Source organism: Microcebus murinus, chromosome 19 (genome assembly GCF_040939455.1).
Source record: "Microcebus murinus isolate Inina chromosome 19, M.murinus_Inina_mat1.0, whole genome shotgun sequence".
Classification (NCBI taxonomy): domain Eukaryota; kingdom Metazoa; phylum Chordata; class Mammalia; order Primates; family Cheirogaleidae; genus Microcebus; species Microcebus murinus.
In genome coordinates, this window is record NC_134122.1 from 29,343,750 (window position 1) to 29,360,048 (window position 16,299).

The 16,299-nt window shown below is 52.5% G+C and overlaps 1 protein-coding gene across 2 annotated transcripts in view; it reads left to right on the top strand.

The window, feature by feature from the left end:
• COL26A1 (collagen type XXVI alpha 1 chain) overlaps nucleotides 1-16,299 on the top strand; it is a 136,798-nt gene that overhangs the window by 39,826 nt on the left and 80,673 nt on the right. For both annotated transcript variants that reach the window (XM_012759465.2, XM_012759466.2), the window contains exon 2: nucleotides 743-865. In XM_012759465.2, the coding sequence (XP_012614919.1) occupies nucleotides 743-865 (123 nt within the window). The remainder of the gene's footprint in view (nucleotides 1-742; nucleotides 866-16,299) is intronic.

Genomic DNA, 16,299 nt, shown 5'->3' on the forward strand with positions numbered 1-16,299 from the left:
GGTTATGGGGATAGGAGGAGGAGGTGGAGCATGTGCTTGTCGGCCACCTCTACCCCGTCCCTACTGCCCAGGCTCGGGCCTCCTCACCTCCTGCACTCTGCAGCCAGGTGTATCCTGCTTAGAACCTTCTGTGGCTCCCACTGACTTCACAAAAGCAGCCATAGGTAGCCTGGCAGGTAACCTACCTCTTCCTTTTTCCTGGCTCCTCCCCTTTCCCAGCCTTCTGGCCACCTCTGATTGCAGGCAGGTTCCCACGGTCTCTCTCCCTTCTGGGTCCTTGTCACACACTGCTCCCTCTTCTGCTGGGCCGACCCCTCTCCTGGCCCCCCACATCTGGTGGGCTAACTTATCTTGCAGTGCTCAGCTGGTGGCCTTTCTTAGGACCTGCTGGGCTGGGTGCCCTGCTCTGTTCCCGTAGCTGCCTGTGCTAACCACATGGTTGGACCTGTCACCCCATGCTCCTGTGGACAGTGTCTTCCACACCAGAGTGGATTTCCAGGGTGGGGCTGAGTCTTTTTCACTGATTCCATAGGGGGTGTTTGATGCCAGGGCTTGGTGGCCAAGGGGCGTGGGGCCTCTCCCTTCTCCTTAGACTGGGACAGAGGGTCTCAGTGGACCCCTCACTGAGAGAACGAACCCCCCAGGTCTGTGGGGGCCCCTCCTCATCCAGCATGACCCTCTGACCCCTAGTTGGTACCGCTAGGAAAAGGCAGGGCTGACGTGACTGTTGCTCTTCCCACAGGCACTGGTGCCATCACACGGTGACACGGACGGTGTCCTGCCAGGTGCAGAATGGCTCAGAGACGGTGGTCCAGCGTGTGTACCAGAGCTGCCGGTGGCCGGGGCCTTGCGCCAACCTCGTGAGGTAAAGGCCAGCGGGCTGGCCCGCTCTGCCCTTCCTTTCTGTTCCGTTGGGTGGATCCAGCCCCAGTGCAGGTCTTGAGGAGGCTGGGTTGTGCTCAAGACCTGAGCATGCATTAATGGAGCACCTTCTGTGTACAGGGGCTGGGGGATATATGTGTGTGCAAAAAGATGTAAGAGACGTGCTCCCTACTGTGACAACCTCACAACTCAGTGGACATTTGACAGATAGCAGACCACAGATGAGTGGGGCGGTGGGGGCGACCGAAGGGTCAGGGAGGGGCCAGGTGGGGCTGAAGAGGGAACCAGTCAGTCCTGGGGCTTCAGATTGGAAGGTGCAGCTATGATGCTCTTGGAAATCCAGCCTGCCTTCTGCCCGCCCCCTCCCCAGCCCCGCCCCTCCAACTAGTCCCACCCCTCACCAGCCCCGCCCCTCCAACTAGCCCCACCCTCACCAGCCCCACCCCTCCAACTAGTCCCACCCCTCCCAGCCCCGCCCCTCCAACTAGCCCCACCCCTCACCATCCCTGCCCCCTCCAACTAGTCCCACCCCTATCCAGCCCCGCCCCTTCCTCCCAGTAGCCCCTCCCCTCCCTCCCACTAGCCTACCCCTCCCCAACCTGATGGAGACTGCAAGTCCTCAACAACTCCTCAGTGTCAGCAGGGAGCCATCTTGCTGCCAGGGCTGGAATTTGGGGCCTCTAAGCTCCACCTCACCTTCTTCCCCCATCCTCTCCCCTTCCAGGCCCTGCTCCAGCTCCAGGGACCAGCTTCCTCCAACTGCTCTCCCCACAGCCTGTCCAGCCCTGGGCTTCTGCCTCAAGGACCTGTCCCCATCTCTGCCTGGGGCTGCTCTCCTCAGATGTCCTCAATTTCCCCTTCCTTTCACTGAGAGCACTTTGCGCGCCCCCCCCCAACAGGACATTTTTGCAGGGAGTCTGTATGAGCCCTGGTTCTCCAGAGAAACGGAACCAAGAGGATGCACAGATAGATGGGGAGAGAGGGAGAGAGATTGTGAGGAATTGGCTTCTGTAGTTGTGAGGGGCTGACAGCGCTGAAGCCTGCAGGGTGGCCTGGTGGGCTAGGGACCCCTGGGGAGGTGACGTTGCAGCGGGAGGTGGAAGGCTGGCTGCTGGCTGAACACCCTCTTCCTCAGCAAGTCCGTCTTTTTCTTAGGGCCTTCAACTGATTGGGGGGGCCCCCCACCCACATTATGGAGGGTAATCTGCTTTACTCAGTCTACTGATTTAAATGTTAATTCAGAAAATACCTACATGGCAACACCCATTCATGTTTGACCAAATACCTGAGTCTTGTGACCTAACCAGTTGACACCTTAAAGTAACCATCATGGGATCATCACATCTTGGGTGCGTTTTCATTACCAGCGATGGAGCATGAGCCTGTGAACTGGGCCTGTCCCTTTTACCTGCCCCCCACAGCGCCACCCCCTGCAGGGCTCAGTGTCAGCCCACACCTAGACCCTGCCTGCAGCTTGAACATGTGGGACCAGGAAATGTGGCCCTGTGCCCCTGTCCTGGGCCACTGTCCACTGAGCCAGTCACAGAGAGGGGTAGCTTTTTTTGTTTTCTAGATTTACATTCTACCTTTTATTGTTGTTATTATGAAGAAAGTGATATGTACTCACTGTAAAAAAAAAAATACCAGATGTTACAGACCCCAATAAGGTAAAAAGTGAGCATTCTGTCCTCTCTTAATACTACTTCCATAGCCCCACTACTATTTCTATTCCAGACTTTTTCCCCATTCCAAATTCCATACTTCCTGAAATTAACCTTATTCCAGGCTTTTTTCTCCACTTGTACACATTTATGTTTTTTCTTAAACAGAAATGGGATGATATTATTTTGTTCTACAACCTGCCAGAAAAGTATTTTGCAATTAGTTCCCATGGACCACTTCATTTTTAACAGTTGCATAGTATTCCACCGTGGGACCAGTCATCATTTATTTTCCATGTTCTTGATTGATGGATATTTAAGTGGTTTCCTAGATTTTGTTATTACAGGCTATGCTTCAATAAGTATCATTATACATATATATATAAACATTTGTATAAGTAGGTTTTTTTTTTACTTTTAATTTTGGAATAATTTTAGATTGACAAAAAAGTGGCAGAAACAGTAAACAGTTTCCATATCTGTACCTCCCACCCAGCTTCCCCTAAGGTTAACATTTTATAGAACCATAGTGCAATTATCCAAGTTGGGAAATTGACAGTGATACAATATTATAGGTAGACTTTACTCACATTTTGCCAACTGTCCCATTAATATCCTTTTTTCTGGTCCACGGCCCCCTTTTGCATTTAAGGTGTCGTGTTGCCTCCAATCTGGAACACTTGCTCCATGACCATAACAATTTGGAAAGTACTGGCCGGTGATGTTGTAGATGTTCCTCAGTTTGGGCTTGTCTGATGTTTCCTCATGATTTGATTGAGATGATGCATTTTTAGCAAAGATACTGCAAAAATGACACTGAGCCCTTCTCAGAGCATCATATTAATATTAAGAGACACGTCAAATTGATACCTCTCACAACTGGTGATATTAACTTTGATCACTTGGTTATGGTGATATCTGTCAGGTTTCTCAGCTGCTGTGTTATTTTTCCCTTTGTCATGTATATGCATTTTGTACTTTGAGTCTACACAAACATCTTGTTTTTCTCATACTGTCATCTTGCTCGCAGCAATCATTACTGTGGCATTTGCCAAATGGTGATTTTCTATTTTCATCATTCTTTCATAATAGAGGTTCTTAATTTAGGGTCCCTATTGTATTTGAGTGTTTTTATATAGCTCATTTTGCAAGGGGAATGGCTAGGTAAATGGATGTGCTGTCCATTTTAAATTTTAACAGAAAGGGCTGCTTTTAAGTGCTGTGCTGGAGACATGGCCAGGGGCTCCCTAATGAAGAAATGGATGCCAACTACCCATTCCTTCTCAGCAAAAGGCACAGGGACCCCCTCTCTCCTCCCTTTCCCATGTCCCCAGGGGCTGAATTCCAAGCCTGTCCTGTCTTTCCCATCAGCAGGGAACTTCAAATTGCCAGGTCACAGCCCTTTGATCCTGGGAGCACCTTCTGAGAAGAAAACTCTTTAGTCTCTGCTCTGTCCATGACCCTGACAGTGTGAACTTTGGCTCAGAGCTCTGTTGGAAAAGTGGCTGTCCCACTCTTTAAACAGGGAAGCCAGCTGGCTGGCCCCGCAACCAGGCCATTGAGAAGCCAGCCTACACTTCCACTTCGCAATTCATGGCAGAGCCAACTTGGAACCGGCTCTTTTCAAGCCCTAGACTTTGACTTTACAAATTTATAGTGTCTTTGGAGTTGAAGCCTAAACGTGAAGAGTTGTGTATTTCTAACTAATTTTTTTCCTCTCTAGATTTTAGCTGTATTGGACTTTAGCCACAATCCTACTATTAATGTATTGAATGTGACCCACAGTCAGCTGCCGGGATGGCAACAAGAAAGTGCACACACACTTACACATGCACACATGTGTGCACACACGCCGTCATATGGTATTTGGGTTTAGAAAACAAACTGTCATGAGTGTCTTTTCTGAAAAACCTTGGAAGGAAGGGAATGGTGAGTGGTGCTCTGAATGTCATAATTACAAGTTGAAATTGTCATAGTTTAGAAATACAGTAACACAGCCTTTAAGAAACACTGGGCATGCAACTACGGAGTCATCGCTGACCTGGACTGCACAGTTTTCACATGACCGCTCATTTTCACAGCTGCCTTCTGCTTTATGACTGGAGTAATTATCTGAAGCATGTGTCACCAGCACTGAGGTCCTCAGTGTGGGCGTCTCCTGGCCTTTGAGGGAAGAGGAGTTCTTCCCATTTGCTCTTTGGCGTTAGGAGCTGAGAACAGAACACTCAGTCAGAACAGACACGCATTTATCATGAACCTGCACTGTGCCTGCAAAACCTAGCTAGCAGGAGCCGTGTTAATGGAAACTTAATTAATTAAAATTTCCACTCTTTTAGAGGAATTTTGTATTGCTGATCTTATTATCATTGCTACTGTTATTATTTATTAAGTAAGGAGGGGTTCATACACTTTTCTTTCTCACCAGTCATTCACAACTGAGCTAGAATTGGGGTGCAGCCCCTCCATCGGTGGCTTGGGGCTGCTGGCTGGGCAGGGAGAGTGAGGATGGCAGTTTACGGCATTGTCACCTGCTCCCTGGCTGACCTGGGGGTCCACGTGCATTCTTGTCTCAAGTTCAGTTTTGCTGGCAGAAACCTCACTGGTCTCCCTGTTCCCTCCTTCTCCCCTCCAGTTCCTTGTCCCCACAGAAGCCACAGACATTTTTTAAAATCTTAAATCAGCAAGTGTCTTTCATGCTCCAAATCTTCTAGTAGCTTCCATCTCATTTAAAGTCCACACGCCTCTCTGTTCCTCCTGGAGACCTTCACGTCTGCTCTTCTGTAGCCCGGACCACTTCCTCCCCAGAGGTGGGACCGGCCGTGTCTCACCTGGTTCAGTCCCCGATCCATAGTCTATTCCCTGGCTAGCTTGTTGGTCGTCTGCCCTCCCCACCTGCCTGGGAGCCGTAGGAGGGCTGGGACTGTGTCGTTTGCTGCTCTGTCTGCGGGGCCTGGCTTGCAGGGCTTCAAGCAATGTTCCCGAATTTATGGTTAAATGTTGGGAGGATGAGATGAGATTAGAGATGTGGCAATATGTCGAGGATGAGCTGTGATGACGACGATCATTGTGATGTGGAGCTTGTGTCTTATAAACTCGCGCACAAACTTGTGATGAGAAGAGTGAGATGCAGAGGGGCAAAGTGACTCGCCAAGGCTACATACAGGGTTAGCTCGGTGCTGCGGATCAAGTCAGCTGTTCTTATTCTGCCCCGTCACATGGGCTCTAGTGGGATGCCCCAGAGGTTCCAAGGCCCAGCTCTCTTCCTCCTCCAAAGAATCATTTGTTGGCTCCTCCTGTATACAGGCCCCAGGCAGGGAGGGCCTGGAGATTGTGTGACATGAGAGGTCAGACCAGACCCTGACTCACCAGTGCATGGTCCCAGCTGCCATCGGTGCTGCCTGGGAGCAAGGTGCCCTGAGGGTGGGGGCAGAGCCAGGGCAGGGGCTCAGGGCTTAACAGAGCAGGGGCGTTCTATGAGTGGGGCACTTACCCAGGGGACAAAAAAGCTCAGGATCGTAGGGGCCTGTCCCAGTGCTTCTTTGTGTAATTTTAAAAACATGATTGTACAGTTTTCTTAAGAGTCTGCATGCTGCAAGAGTGTGTGTGCTGGGCAGTTTTCCCCGAGCAGAGCCTGGGGTGGGAGGAGCTCAGAAGGTTCCTGAGAGCACTTTGAGGCAGGGCCTGTCTCATGACCCCAGAAGTCATAATGGCCTGTGTCATCACAGTAGAGGACATCACCAAAAGAACCTTCAATAACAGGAGCCTGTTAATCTCACAATGTACCTGGGAGAGAAGGTTCTGGAACTGGGCCATGATATGCTCAAGACTCAGGGTTCCTTTGACTAAGCTCCACACCAGCCCCTATGTGTCTGCTATGATGTTCCTCACAGTCACAGAAGGGCAGCAGCAGCTCCAGACATCACATCTCACACAACAGTATACCCCAAAAAGGAAGAAAGGTGGCAGGATACGTTTTTTCCCTCCCAGAGAGGACAGGCTTCTCTAGACCCCCCAGGAGACTTCCTGTGATGTCTCATTAGCCAGGACTTGTCCTCTGAGCCTCAGTTTCCCCAACTCTAAAGCAGGGGCGATAGAATGCTGCCTCACGAGGTTGTTGGAGGATGATGTGCCCTGGGAACGCCAGCCGAGGCCTGGGCACGGATCAGCTGTGGAGAGAATCAGGCAGCTCCCGGTGGGCGGTTTGAGCCTGGGCCTGCTCTGAGCTCAGGGGTGGCCCCAGTGGAGCCCTCGACGCCGCCCTGGGCAGTGCTCTGTTGCCTGTGATCCCGCTGCCTTGCCGCATTTCAACCACGGCATTTACATAGAAATGTGCAGGTTTCTGTGTTTCCTGTCTGTGTCCTTGCCCCATTTTCTGAAGCCGTATGGGGCCCGATTCTGGTTCCCTTCATCCTTTGAAGCATTTTGGACGCTTTTGTTTGTGTTTACCCAAAACTTCTGCAGGAAAAACAGGGTGGCGCGTGATCCTCCCTGCGACCCATTTCTTCTTGTCTCAGCTGTAGTCTCTGGGGCCCGGGTGTGTCCTAGAACCTTCTCTCCCGGGTACACTGTGAGACTAACAGGCCCCTGTTACTGAAGCCTCCTTTGCTGATGTCGTCTACTGCGATGACACAGGCCATTATGACTCCTGGGGACATGGGTGCATGAGACAGCCCCTGCCTCACAACACAAGAACGAGAAAAGCTGTCTCCCAGGTTGTTTCCCAGCCTGTTTTTTGGTGTCAATAAATAACAGACAGAGAGGCTCTCTAAAAGAAAATGACATTTATTCAGGAGCGGGCACTGCAGTGGGAATGCAAGTGCCAGAGTGAACTATGTGCATACTCAGGGAGGTACAGAAAGACAAGAGTTTTTAAAATAAAAATGAGGATTATAAACTTATATAATTGTTTTGAATCAATTATCCTTAGCTCACGGATCAATAACAAGGGTGGTGTCATCAGTCCAAGGTTGGACGGGCAGCTGCTGGGAAGATGGAAGTATATATATTTTTCTGTGTAAGGTTGCAGTGGTCTTTGTTCTTGTTATCAGGCATATTGCACGAGAACCCTAGCTTCGTGGGCTTCCCTGGCTCCATTTGTCAGGGCTTGACACAAGTGACTCCATTTTGATTCTGGCAGTTTTCATAGACATAGTACAGTAAGGTGGGTTTTGGGGTCAAAAAGACCAGAGTCTGGGACCAGCTGTGTGACTTTGAGCAAGTTACTTAACTTCTCTAAGCCTCACCTCTAAAATAGAGACAGTGCTTGTCTCTTGGCAGGGGTTTTGCTGAAAAGGGCCTGGAAAAGAGAATCATGACCTTGGTAAATGACCTTCACCAACTTCCCACCTCCTTTCTGCCTCCTGTCCCAACTCCCCTAGCCTCTTAACCCCCTGGCTGCTTGGGGTTCTCCCACCCCATGAGAAAGCATCTTGCTTAGTGGGCATCCTTGCCAGAGGTGTGCCACACCTCAAGGGAGTTCATATTTAACTGAGGGCTCCTGGACTGGGCCTCACCCAAGCCGTTTACCCATGTGTAGGACTGTGGGCAGCGCAACCAGAAAACAGCAGACATGACAAGGAAGCCTATAGAATCCTGAAAGGCATTTTTAGCTTCAGACTCTGTGTCTGAAAACAAAGCCAATGAGGCAGGGTCACTCCATCCCTATTTCTTCTTGTGGCAGTGACAATGTCAGACAGGGGGGACATGAGGTTAGCTGAGCCCAGACAGAGCCAGGGCTGGAAGAGTTTCAGGGCTGAAGAGTAAATGGCTGTGGAAGCAAAGTTGGGGTGGGCAGGGCGGTCATCTCAGACTCCCCTAACAAACCACGACCTTGGGCGGGGGTGGCGGTTTGGGGTGAGGCCCTTGGAGATATGCCCTTTAAGGAGGTCCTGTCTGGTTCGTCCTGGTTTGACATGGCTGTGCCCCGGGGCCGGTCCTGGTGGGGAGTCCCAGATTATTAAATGGTTGTGGTGGGCTGGCCCAGTCACGTGGACATGGCTGTCCATGGGCCCTCTCTGGCGCCCCCTCCTTGTAGTTGTGGGCATATTGGGACCTTTTCCTGGGGCAGACACGCTGTGCCACATTCCTGCCACTCCGAAGGGATGGCCTTGCCACCCCTTTTCCTCCTAGAGAGGAGCTCAGCCTTGCCTGGAAATAGGTGACGTCATTTTGGGGTGACAGGAACACCCTCTACCCTACAGTATTCCCTCCCAGGATACGTGGTGTGTCTTATTTGTTTCTTTACACACTCACCATTCATTTAGTCATGCATTCACTTATTCATTCATTAGTTCATGTCTCCAGAGGCTGGTTGCATGCCAGGTCTGGCTAAATGAGGGCACAGTCTGTCTGTCTGTCTGTCCTCAAGGAGAGGGCTCTCTGGGGCTAAGTCAAGGATGGTCTCCTAAGAGTGGCTGGGGCTAGGGTGAGCCAGGCTGCTGGGGAGGGTCACCTGGTTCTGATGGCTTAGGGAATGCTCCAGGGAGGAGGTGACATCTGAGCTGAGGCTGGGCCTTGCAGGAGAATGGGGAAGATTGAGCCCAGGCATGGGGTGACAGTAGGGGGAGGGGCTCAGGGCTCTGGACCCCTGCTGGGCTGGGTGATAGGAATGGTGGGGTACACGGGGTGGGAGGAGCCCACTGCACTCAGCTAAGGGGTCAAGGCTTGGCTGGCCACTCCCTTGGCTTATGTAGGACTCTGAGACTCTGCAATGCCCACCCCTCCTGCCAAGGCAGCGGCTGTAGGACTTGCTCCTTGCTACATGGGAGGAGCCATGTTCCACCAGACAGAGGAATCTTAACCTTCAGGGAGGCCACTCTGGCCCTCTCTAGCCATGCCCATCCCTGTGGGGCTAGGAGTCCATGAGGTCATTTGGAGCCTCTTCTAGATTATTCTCTGGGTACCTGGCTAAACAGCCCTGAGTGGTTTCTAGGCCTGCACTGGCCTCTCCCTGGAATCTGCCCCCCTAAAGGGGAGAGTGCCTATGGTGGGCACATCCCGTGCCCCACGGCGGGGCGAGAGGTGGCTCTTTGCAGGGGTGGGACATGTGGGCTGGCATGAGGGGAGGCATGAGGGTTGATGTCTCACCTGCGTCATTTGGGAAGTGGCTGCAGGACCTGCCTCGTGAGGTCCTGGGAGGGTTCAATACCTAGTTGGAGGCTGGTCTAGGATGGCATCTGGCTTGTGCTAAGTGTCAGCTATGGCTCTCCGAGAAGAGGTATAAATACCAAAGGAACAAACAGCGCTCGCCAGAGGCTCCGGGGAGCTGGTTTGCGCATTAGCTAGACTTGGGGATCAGCGTGGCCGCAGTCCTTGGTGGAGCCTCTCTTTGTGGAGTCCTGTGAGGTCAGCAGGTTATCTCGATACGTCCTAATGACGTTTTATGACAGGCGTACGCAGGTGGGGAAGGGAGGGGTGGCTGCGAAATGGGAGTCTAGCAGAATGTGGGCACGTTGAGGCCTATTCAGAACTCGCTGGGGACTGGGCCTGTGCCCTCCCAGGACCCCAGACACACCTCTTTCCATGTGCATATTCATCCACTCAACCTTTCCAGCAAACGTTTATTGAGGGCCTGCTATGTGCCAGGTGGGAATGTGGTGGAGGATAAGAACTTCAAGAACTAGTAATATGTTGAACGGGAATGGGGAGAGTGGATATAATATTAAGTATAAGGTTTTTGTAGATGCTCTTTATAAAGTTGAGGAAGTTCCCTCTCACTGTTTTTATGAGAGTTTTTATTTTTGTCATGGGTGTTGAATTTCATCAAATGTCTTTTCTGCATTGATTGACGTGATCATGTGACTTTTCTTCTTGAGCCTGTTAATATGGTGGTTGCGTTGCATGACTTTCAAATATTGAACCAGTGTTGCAGCCTGGAATAAATCCACTTGGCGATAATGTATAATTTTTTATATGTATTGCTGAATTATATTCGCTAATAGTTTGTTAAGGATTTTTGTGCCTATATTCATGATAGATATTATTCTACAGTTTTCTTGTTTTGTGCTGTCTCTGCCTGGCTTCGGAAAGAGGGTAACATTGGTCTCATAATGTGAGTTAGAAGTGTTCCCTCCTCTTCTATGTTCTAGAAGAGATTACATATAACTGGTGTTAATTCTTCTTCAAATGTTTGATAGGATTCTCCAGTGAAGCAATCTGAGTCTGGATATTTCTATTTTGGGAGATTTTAAACTTTAAATTCAATTTCCTTAATAGCTATAGGGCTATAGCTGTTGAATTGATGTGTAGAGTGATATCCACTTGTTCATTCCTGAGACTGATTGATTGTGTCTTCCCAATCCTTCCTGTGTCAGTCTTGCTGGGGCCTTGACATTTCACTGATCTTTCCAAGGAACCAGCTCTGGGTTTCATCAATTTTTTTATTTTGTCTCTATTCTCTTTCTTTTTTTTCAGTTTTTCTGATTTCTTCCCTTATCTTTACTATGTCTTTCCTTCTCCTTGGTTTAGGTTTATTTTTCCTTCTATTTCCACGCTTTCTGAGATGATCTGATCCAGGTTTTGAAAAGATCCCTGGCTGCGGTGGGGAGAACGGACGCAGGCCTGAGACGACAGTGGCTCACGCTAGGGTGACAGCTGGGAGGTGAGGACTGGGTCGATTCGGGAGGCAGTCTGGAAGCTGAGATGACAGGAAGGTCCGGTCACCTGATGGCAGGGAGCAATCAGAGATGACCTTAAGTTTTTGGTTTGACAGCTGGCTGGTGGGGGACCGGCGTGCCATTCATAGAGACGGGGACACTCATAGAGACGGGGACAGCCGGAGGAGGTCAGGCCCAGAGGTGGAAACCAACAGCTCAGCTCTGGCCAAGTTAAGTGTGAGATACTCACGGGGCATCCGTAGGGGAGGGGTGCCAAGGCAGAGGTTGAGTAGAAAAGTCTGGAGCACCAGGAGGAAGCCAGGGCTGGGGCCAGATTGTGTTTCATTGATCCTAAGGTGCCATGGGCAGTAAGAAGTGCATTACTTTATTATTGCTAAGAATGCTGCTCATTAAACTCTAGCTCTCCATCAACTGTAATGTGAATCCCAATATCACAGATGTTCAAACGTAACCACATGGGCATATTAGGGTGGAGAGGACCTGGTGTGGTTGAGAACCATCAGCGTGTGGACTGGACTTAAAGTCGTGGGACTGGTGGTGACCTTGGGGATGAATAGATGGAGAAGGGGTGCCTGTCCCAAAGAGTCCTGGCCACCCCAATCTTACACCTGGGGCATAGGAGGGAGAGCAGGCTGAGGACCTGGCATCCGGGAGGGTGACTTTCGGGGGCAGAATGTGTGTCCCAAATGCTTCTTGAGAGGCCGCCCAGGGCAAGGGCTGAGGAGTGGCCGCTGGATTTGGCTGTGTGGGGGCCGCTGTGGCCCCTGGCAAGTGCAGTTTTGGGGAGCGATGTGTATAAACCACTGGGAATGATCTAGGAAAGGGGTGGAATGGCTGGGACAGGAGGGCAGAGGACACCTGCTGGAGCCACCAAGAGCGTCCGATTTCCGGGCTGACTCTTCCCACCGCCCTGTGAATGCCACGAAGGCAGGACCACGATGTCCTCACATCATTATTCCCAGGAGGTGCTATAGGATCTGGCATGTTAAGGTGCTCGACAACGTTCATTACATGGATGCACCCACCTCCTTGTGAAATGAAAAAAAATATATGACACAACTATTTCCTGCCGGGTGCGGTGGCTCATGCCTGAAGTCCCAGCGCTTTGGGAGGCTGAGGTGGGAGGATTGCTGAGGCCAGGAGTTCGACACCAGCCTTGGCAACATAGCAAGACCCCGTCTCTACAAAATAATTTTAAAAATTAGCCGGACATCGTGGCATGCACATGTAGTCCCAGCTACTCGGGAGGGAGGCTGAGGCAGGAGGATCACTTGAGATCAAGAGTTTGAGACTGCAGTGAGCTATAAGGACGCCACCGCACCCCAGCCTGGGCGAAGAGTGAGACCTGTCTCAGAAAAAAAAAAAAAAAGAAAAAAATACAACTGTTTCTCCTGTGGATTTTTCCCATCCTGTGATTTGCTTTTTTATTATTTTGGATTTTGTAGTGTGTGTGTGTGTGTGCACGCGCGCGTGTGTGCGTGTGTGTGTGTGTGTGTGTGTGTGTGCGTGTGTTGGAGGTGGGGCGAGGGGCCCAGAGGCAGTGTGGGGTGCCCAGTCAGTCAACAGCAGGGGTGGACAAGAGCACGGGCTCCTGCCCGGCCCAGCCTGAGGCGTGGGGGACAGCGAGTGGCCTTGCCTCGCGTTTCTCTAATCATGGGTTCGTCCGTTCAGCTGTCCGTTTGTTCGCTGTTGACTGAGCAGCGAAGGGCCAGGCTCCAGCGTATAAAAAGAACAGGGTCCTCTGCTCGCAGAGCTCGTGTGTGTATGTGGGGTGGGGGACGCGGGCTAATCAAAGACTCACAGCAGCACCCAGCCCTGGTCCAGGGGGCAACATTAGAGCCGAGATCTGGGGGACTAGGGCATCTCTCTAGGGAAGGAGATATGGGTGGGAAGAGGGGTTGCCACCAGGATGGGGGAGCCCCTGACTGGGCCAGCGTCCTGGGCCAGTCGCCTCCATGCCACTTGGGTGACTTCTAGACTTCCCTGTGGGGGCCTCTTGGAATCGGCTGGGGATCCGCAGGCAGAGTACAAGGTGTGCTTACCTCCTCTGTGCCTTAGTTTCCCTTTCTGGGAAATGGAGAGAAGACCCCCTGCCTTAGGTAGAAAACACCCCTGGCTGTGCTTTGTTCACAGCAGTGGGGATGTGACACCCGGGTGACACTGACACTGCCTTGGTGGCTGCCCCAAGCCCCTGGGCCAGCTGCTGGCCAGGGTGCCCGGGGTGCAGGGGCCTGGTAGGTTTAGAAGGACGAGTCCCAGGGACTCGGGGGTTAAGTTTTCTATGGCCGGGCTTCCCCTGCCCTTGGCTGCGTCCCAGGCCCCTCGGAGTTCTTTGATGGCATTAGAGCCAACCTTTTCCAGATGTGCTGAGCACAGGGGTTTGCCGGAACTCTCCAGGGCTTCGTCTGCCTCCTTCATTCCCCTCTGCCAGACGGCCCCCTGCCAGCCAGCCTCCCCCCTCTGGTTGGGTCGCCTGGTGCTCAGGCGGACGCCCTCGAGGTTACATGAAGTCCCGGACTTAAGTACTGGCCTTTCTTCTCTGCCCCTCCTCCCCAGCCGGCCGGTTTGGGTCGAGAAGCTCACCAGGGCTGCCCCCGACCCCCGCAGTCGACGCAGCACCTCTGAGCTTGTCTGGCTGCGGCCACTGCCCCCGAGTGAGCTGTGGTCCTGGGCGGGACACGCTGCCCGCTGGGCCTGCCGTCCCTTCCTTGTGCACTCAGGAACGACTAGCATGGATTCTGGGGAGGCCAGAGACCCCCCCCTCTGCCTCAGAACTGCAGCGGGACAGCCCCTTCCCCTCCCACTGGCCTGCTGTTAGGAACCAAGAGATTAATAATCTCCTGCCTCCCTCTCCCACACCGCCACTCCCGTTTCCTGTGGCGTCTCCAGCCTGTCTCGGAACCTCCCAGTCTGTCCTCCTCGCGGTGGTCCCTGGTGAGGAAGTGGGGTCAGGGCAGGAGTGGGGGCAGGCAGGCACAGAGGTGCCCAGCGAGGGAGGGGTGCTGGCTGCCCCAGACAAGGGCTCTGGGCTGGCAGAGTCCTGCAGGTAGCAGTGTGCTGGCACCCACCGAAGGACATCATGGTGCTGTGGGGACGTCACCTCTGGAGGTGGTCTCTGCTTGCCCATTTCCAGGGACAGGGCCTCACTCCTCCTGGGAGCCCTTCAAATCCCCTCTCGTGTGACCTTGTAAGCCCAGGGCTGCCTTTGGGGACACACAGGACACGTCTGCAACTTCCCAGGACAGCCGTCAAGCGGTTGCAGGGCTGCAGCCAGGCCAGTGTCCGCAGGCGGAGGCCACCATCCCCACCTACCTTCCAGGCCTTTCCCAGCCTGGTCCTGGGGAGACGCCCTGTCCGCCATCAAAACCCTCTGCTCCTCAAGTGACCAAAAGCGATTTCCTGGGCCCTGCTGGCACGGGCTGCCCCTCACCTTCTCTGCTTGGCAGGCTTCCTCCAAATGTCCCTCCTTCTTGCCTCTCCTGGTGGAAGTGGCCGTGTCCTGCTGCCCGTCCCTGCAGCCCTCACCCCGAACCACCCAGGGAGCCTCCGAGCCTTGGTTAGCATCGCACTTCCCGAATGGGGACCGAGTCAGGGCTCACTGTTCTTCGACTGCTTCCTTCATTCCACCAGTCTTTACTGGGCGCAGAGGATGTGCCTCGCCCTGCATGAGGCCTGCGGTGCAGCCACCAGCTCGGTGGAGGGGACAGATGTCAGACTGATAATTACATAGGTGGGGGTATCATTGTAATTGCTCAGAAGAGAAGTGCGGGTTCTTTGAGGGTGTAAATTGAGGGGGCCCAGCCTGCTGTGGGGTGGGGGGACTGAGGGTGGGCTAGTCAAGGAGGGCCTCTCAGAGGAGGTGGCACTTCCACCAAGACATAGGTGCTGCGAGTCTTGGGTGGTGGCAGAGCAGGTGCACAAGCCCCGGCGTGGCTGGCAGAGGGGGTGGCCAAGATGGACGGTGGCCATGGAAGTCCACAGGGCTATGAGTCTTGTGCTAAGCTTTGGGTACTGTCCTGAGATTGACTAGAAGCTACAAACTGGAGAAGCCTCATTTGACTTCTTAGACTCACCTGAAAGGTGAGAGGCAGGTGGCAGTTTATACAAAGATGGGGACATGTACAGTCAAGGGTGGGGGAAGGTTCGCACTGGAAACAACCAAATGTCCATCAACAGGAGAATGAGGAAATTATAGTATATTTATATAATGCAATATTATTACTAATCTATGGTGAGAGCAGTCAACATAATGGTTTCCTTTGGGGGCCAGGAAATTGACTGAGAAGGGACACAAGGGGATTTTTGACGGGAACGTTGGTGCACATATAAGTAGAAGTTTATTGAGCCAAACACTAGATTTCTCTTTTTTACTGCCTGTAAATTATATTGTAATAACAAAAAAGACAAAGAAAAAAATCCACCGTAATGCGAGGAGTGAATTCAGCCCTTTGTCCTATAGCACTGACGCAGTGGGCGGCACCTGTTCACGCCTATGACCGTGGGACTGGTGCTGGTGGCCCCACTAGCCGTCGGCCCTGGCAGAGCAGAGTCCACACCTGCCGTGTTCACTCTGGTGTCCCCTGAGTGTGCGGAGCACTGTTGGGTCGTCACAAAGCTCTGTACAAGATGACACGGGAGCCTGCCGACTCTGGTTGAGGGTAGCGGTGCTTCACAGAGGAGGGACATGTAAGTCACACCCTGAAGGCTCTTAGGGACTTTTCTCAGGCAGAGTAAAGGAGGAAGGGCACGTAGGCAGAGCAGCCTGCGTGTGCAAAGGCTGGGAGACAGCAAGAGCCTCACGTGCCCAGGCAGCCTGTTGTGCTGCAGTGGTAGGAGCCTTGTCTAGTGGTGGTAGAAGGCGGTGAGCGTGGAAAGGTGGGAAAGGCCTTATTTGCTGACCTGAAAGGTTTGGTCTTTAGTCTATGGGAGCCATGGAACATTTAGAGAGAGGGCAGTCACCAAATTGGATCTGCCTTTTAGAAAGTTTGTCAACTGGACCCTGTCGGCAGGGGCTGGAAGTTCTTCATGGAGGTAGGAGGTGAAGCTCCCTCAAGTTCTTGCCAAGACTGGCAGATGGGCCATGCATGCTGAACCTGCCTGGGGCATTCAGGGGGTTCATGGAGCTGAGCCTTGGCCCTGTG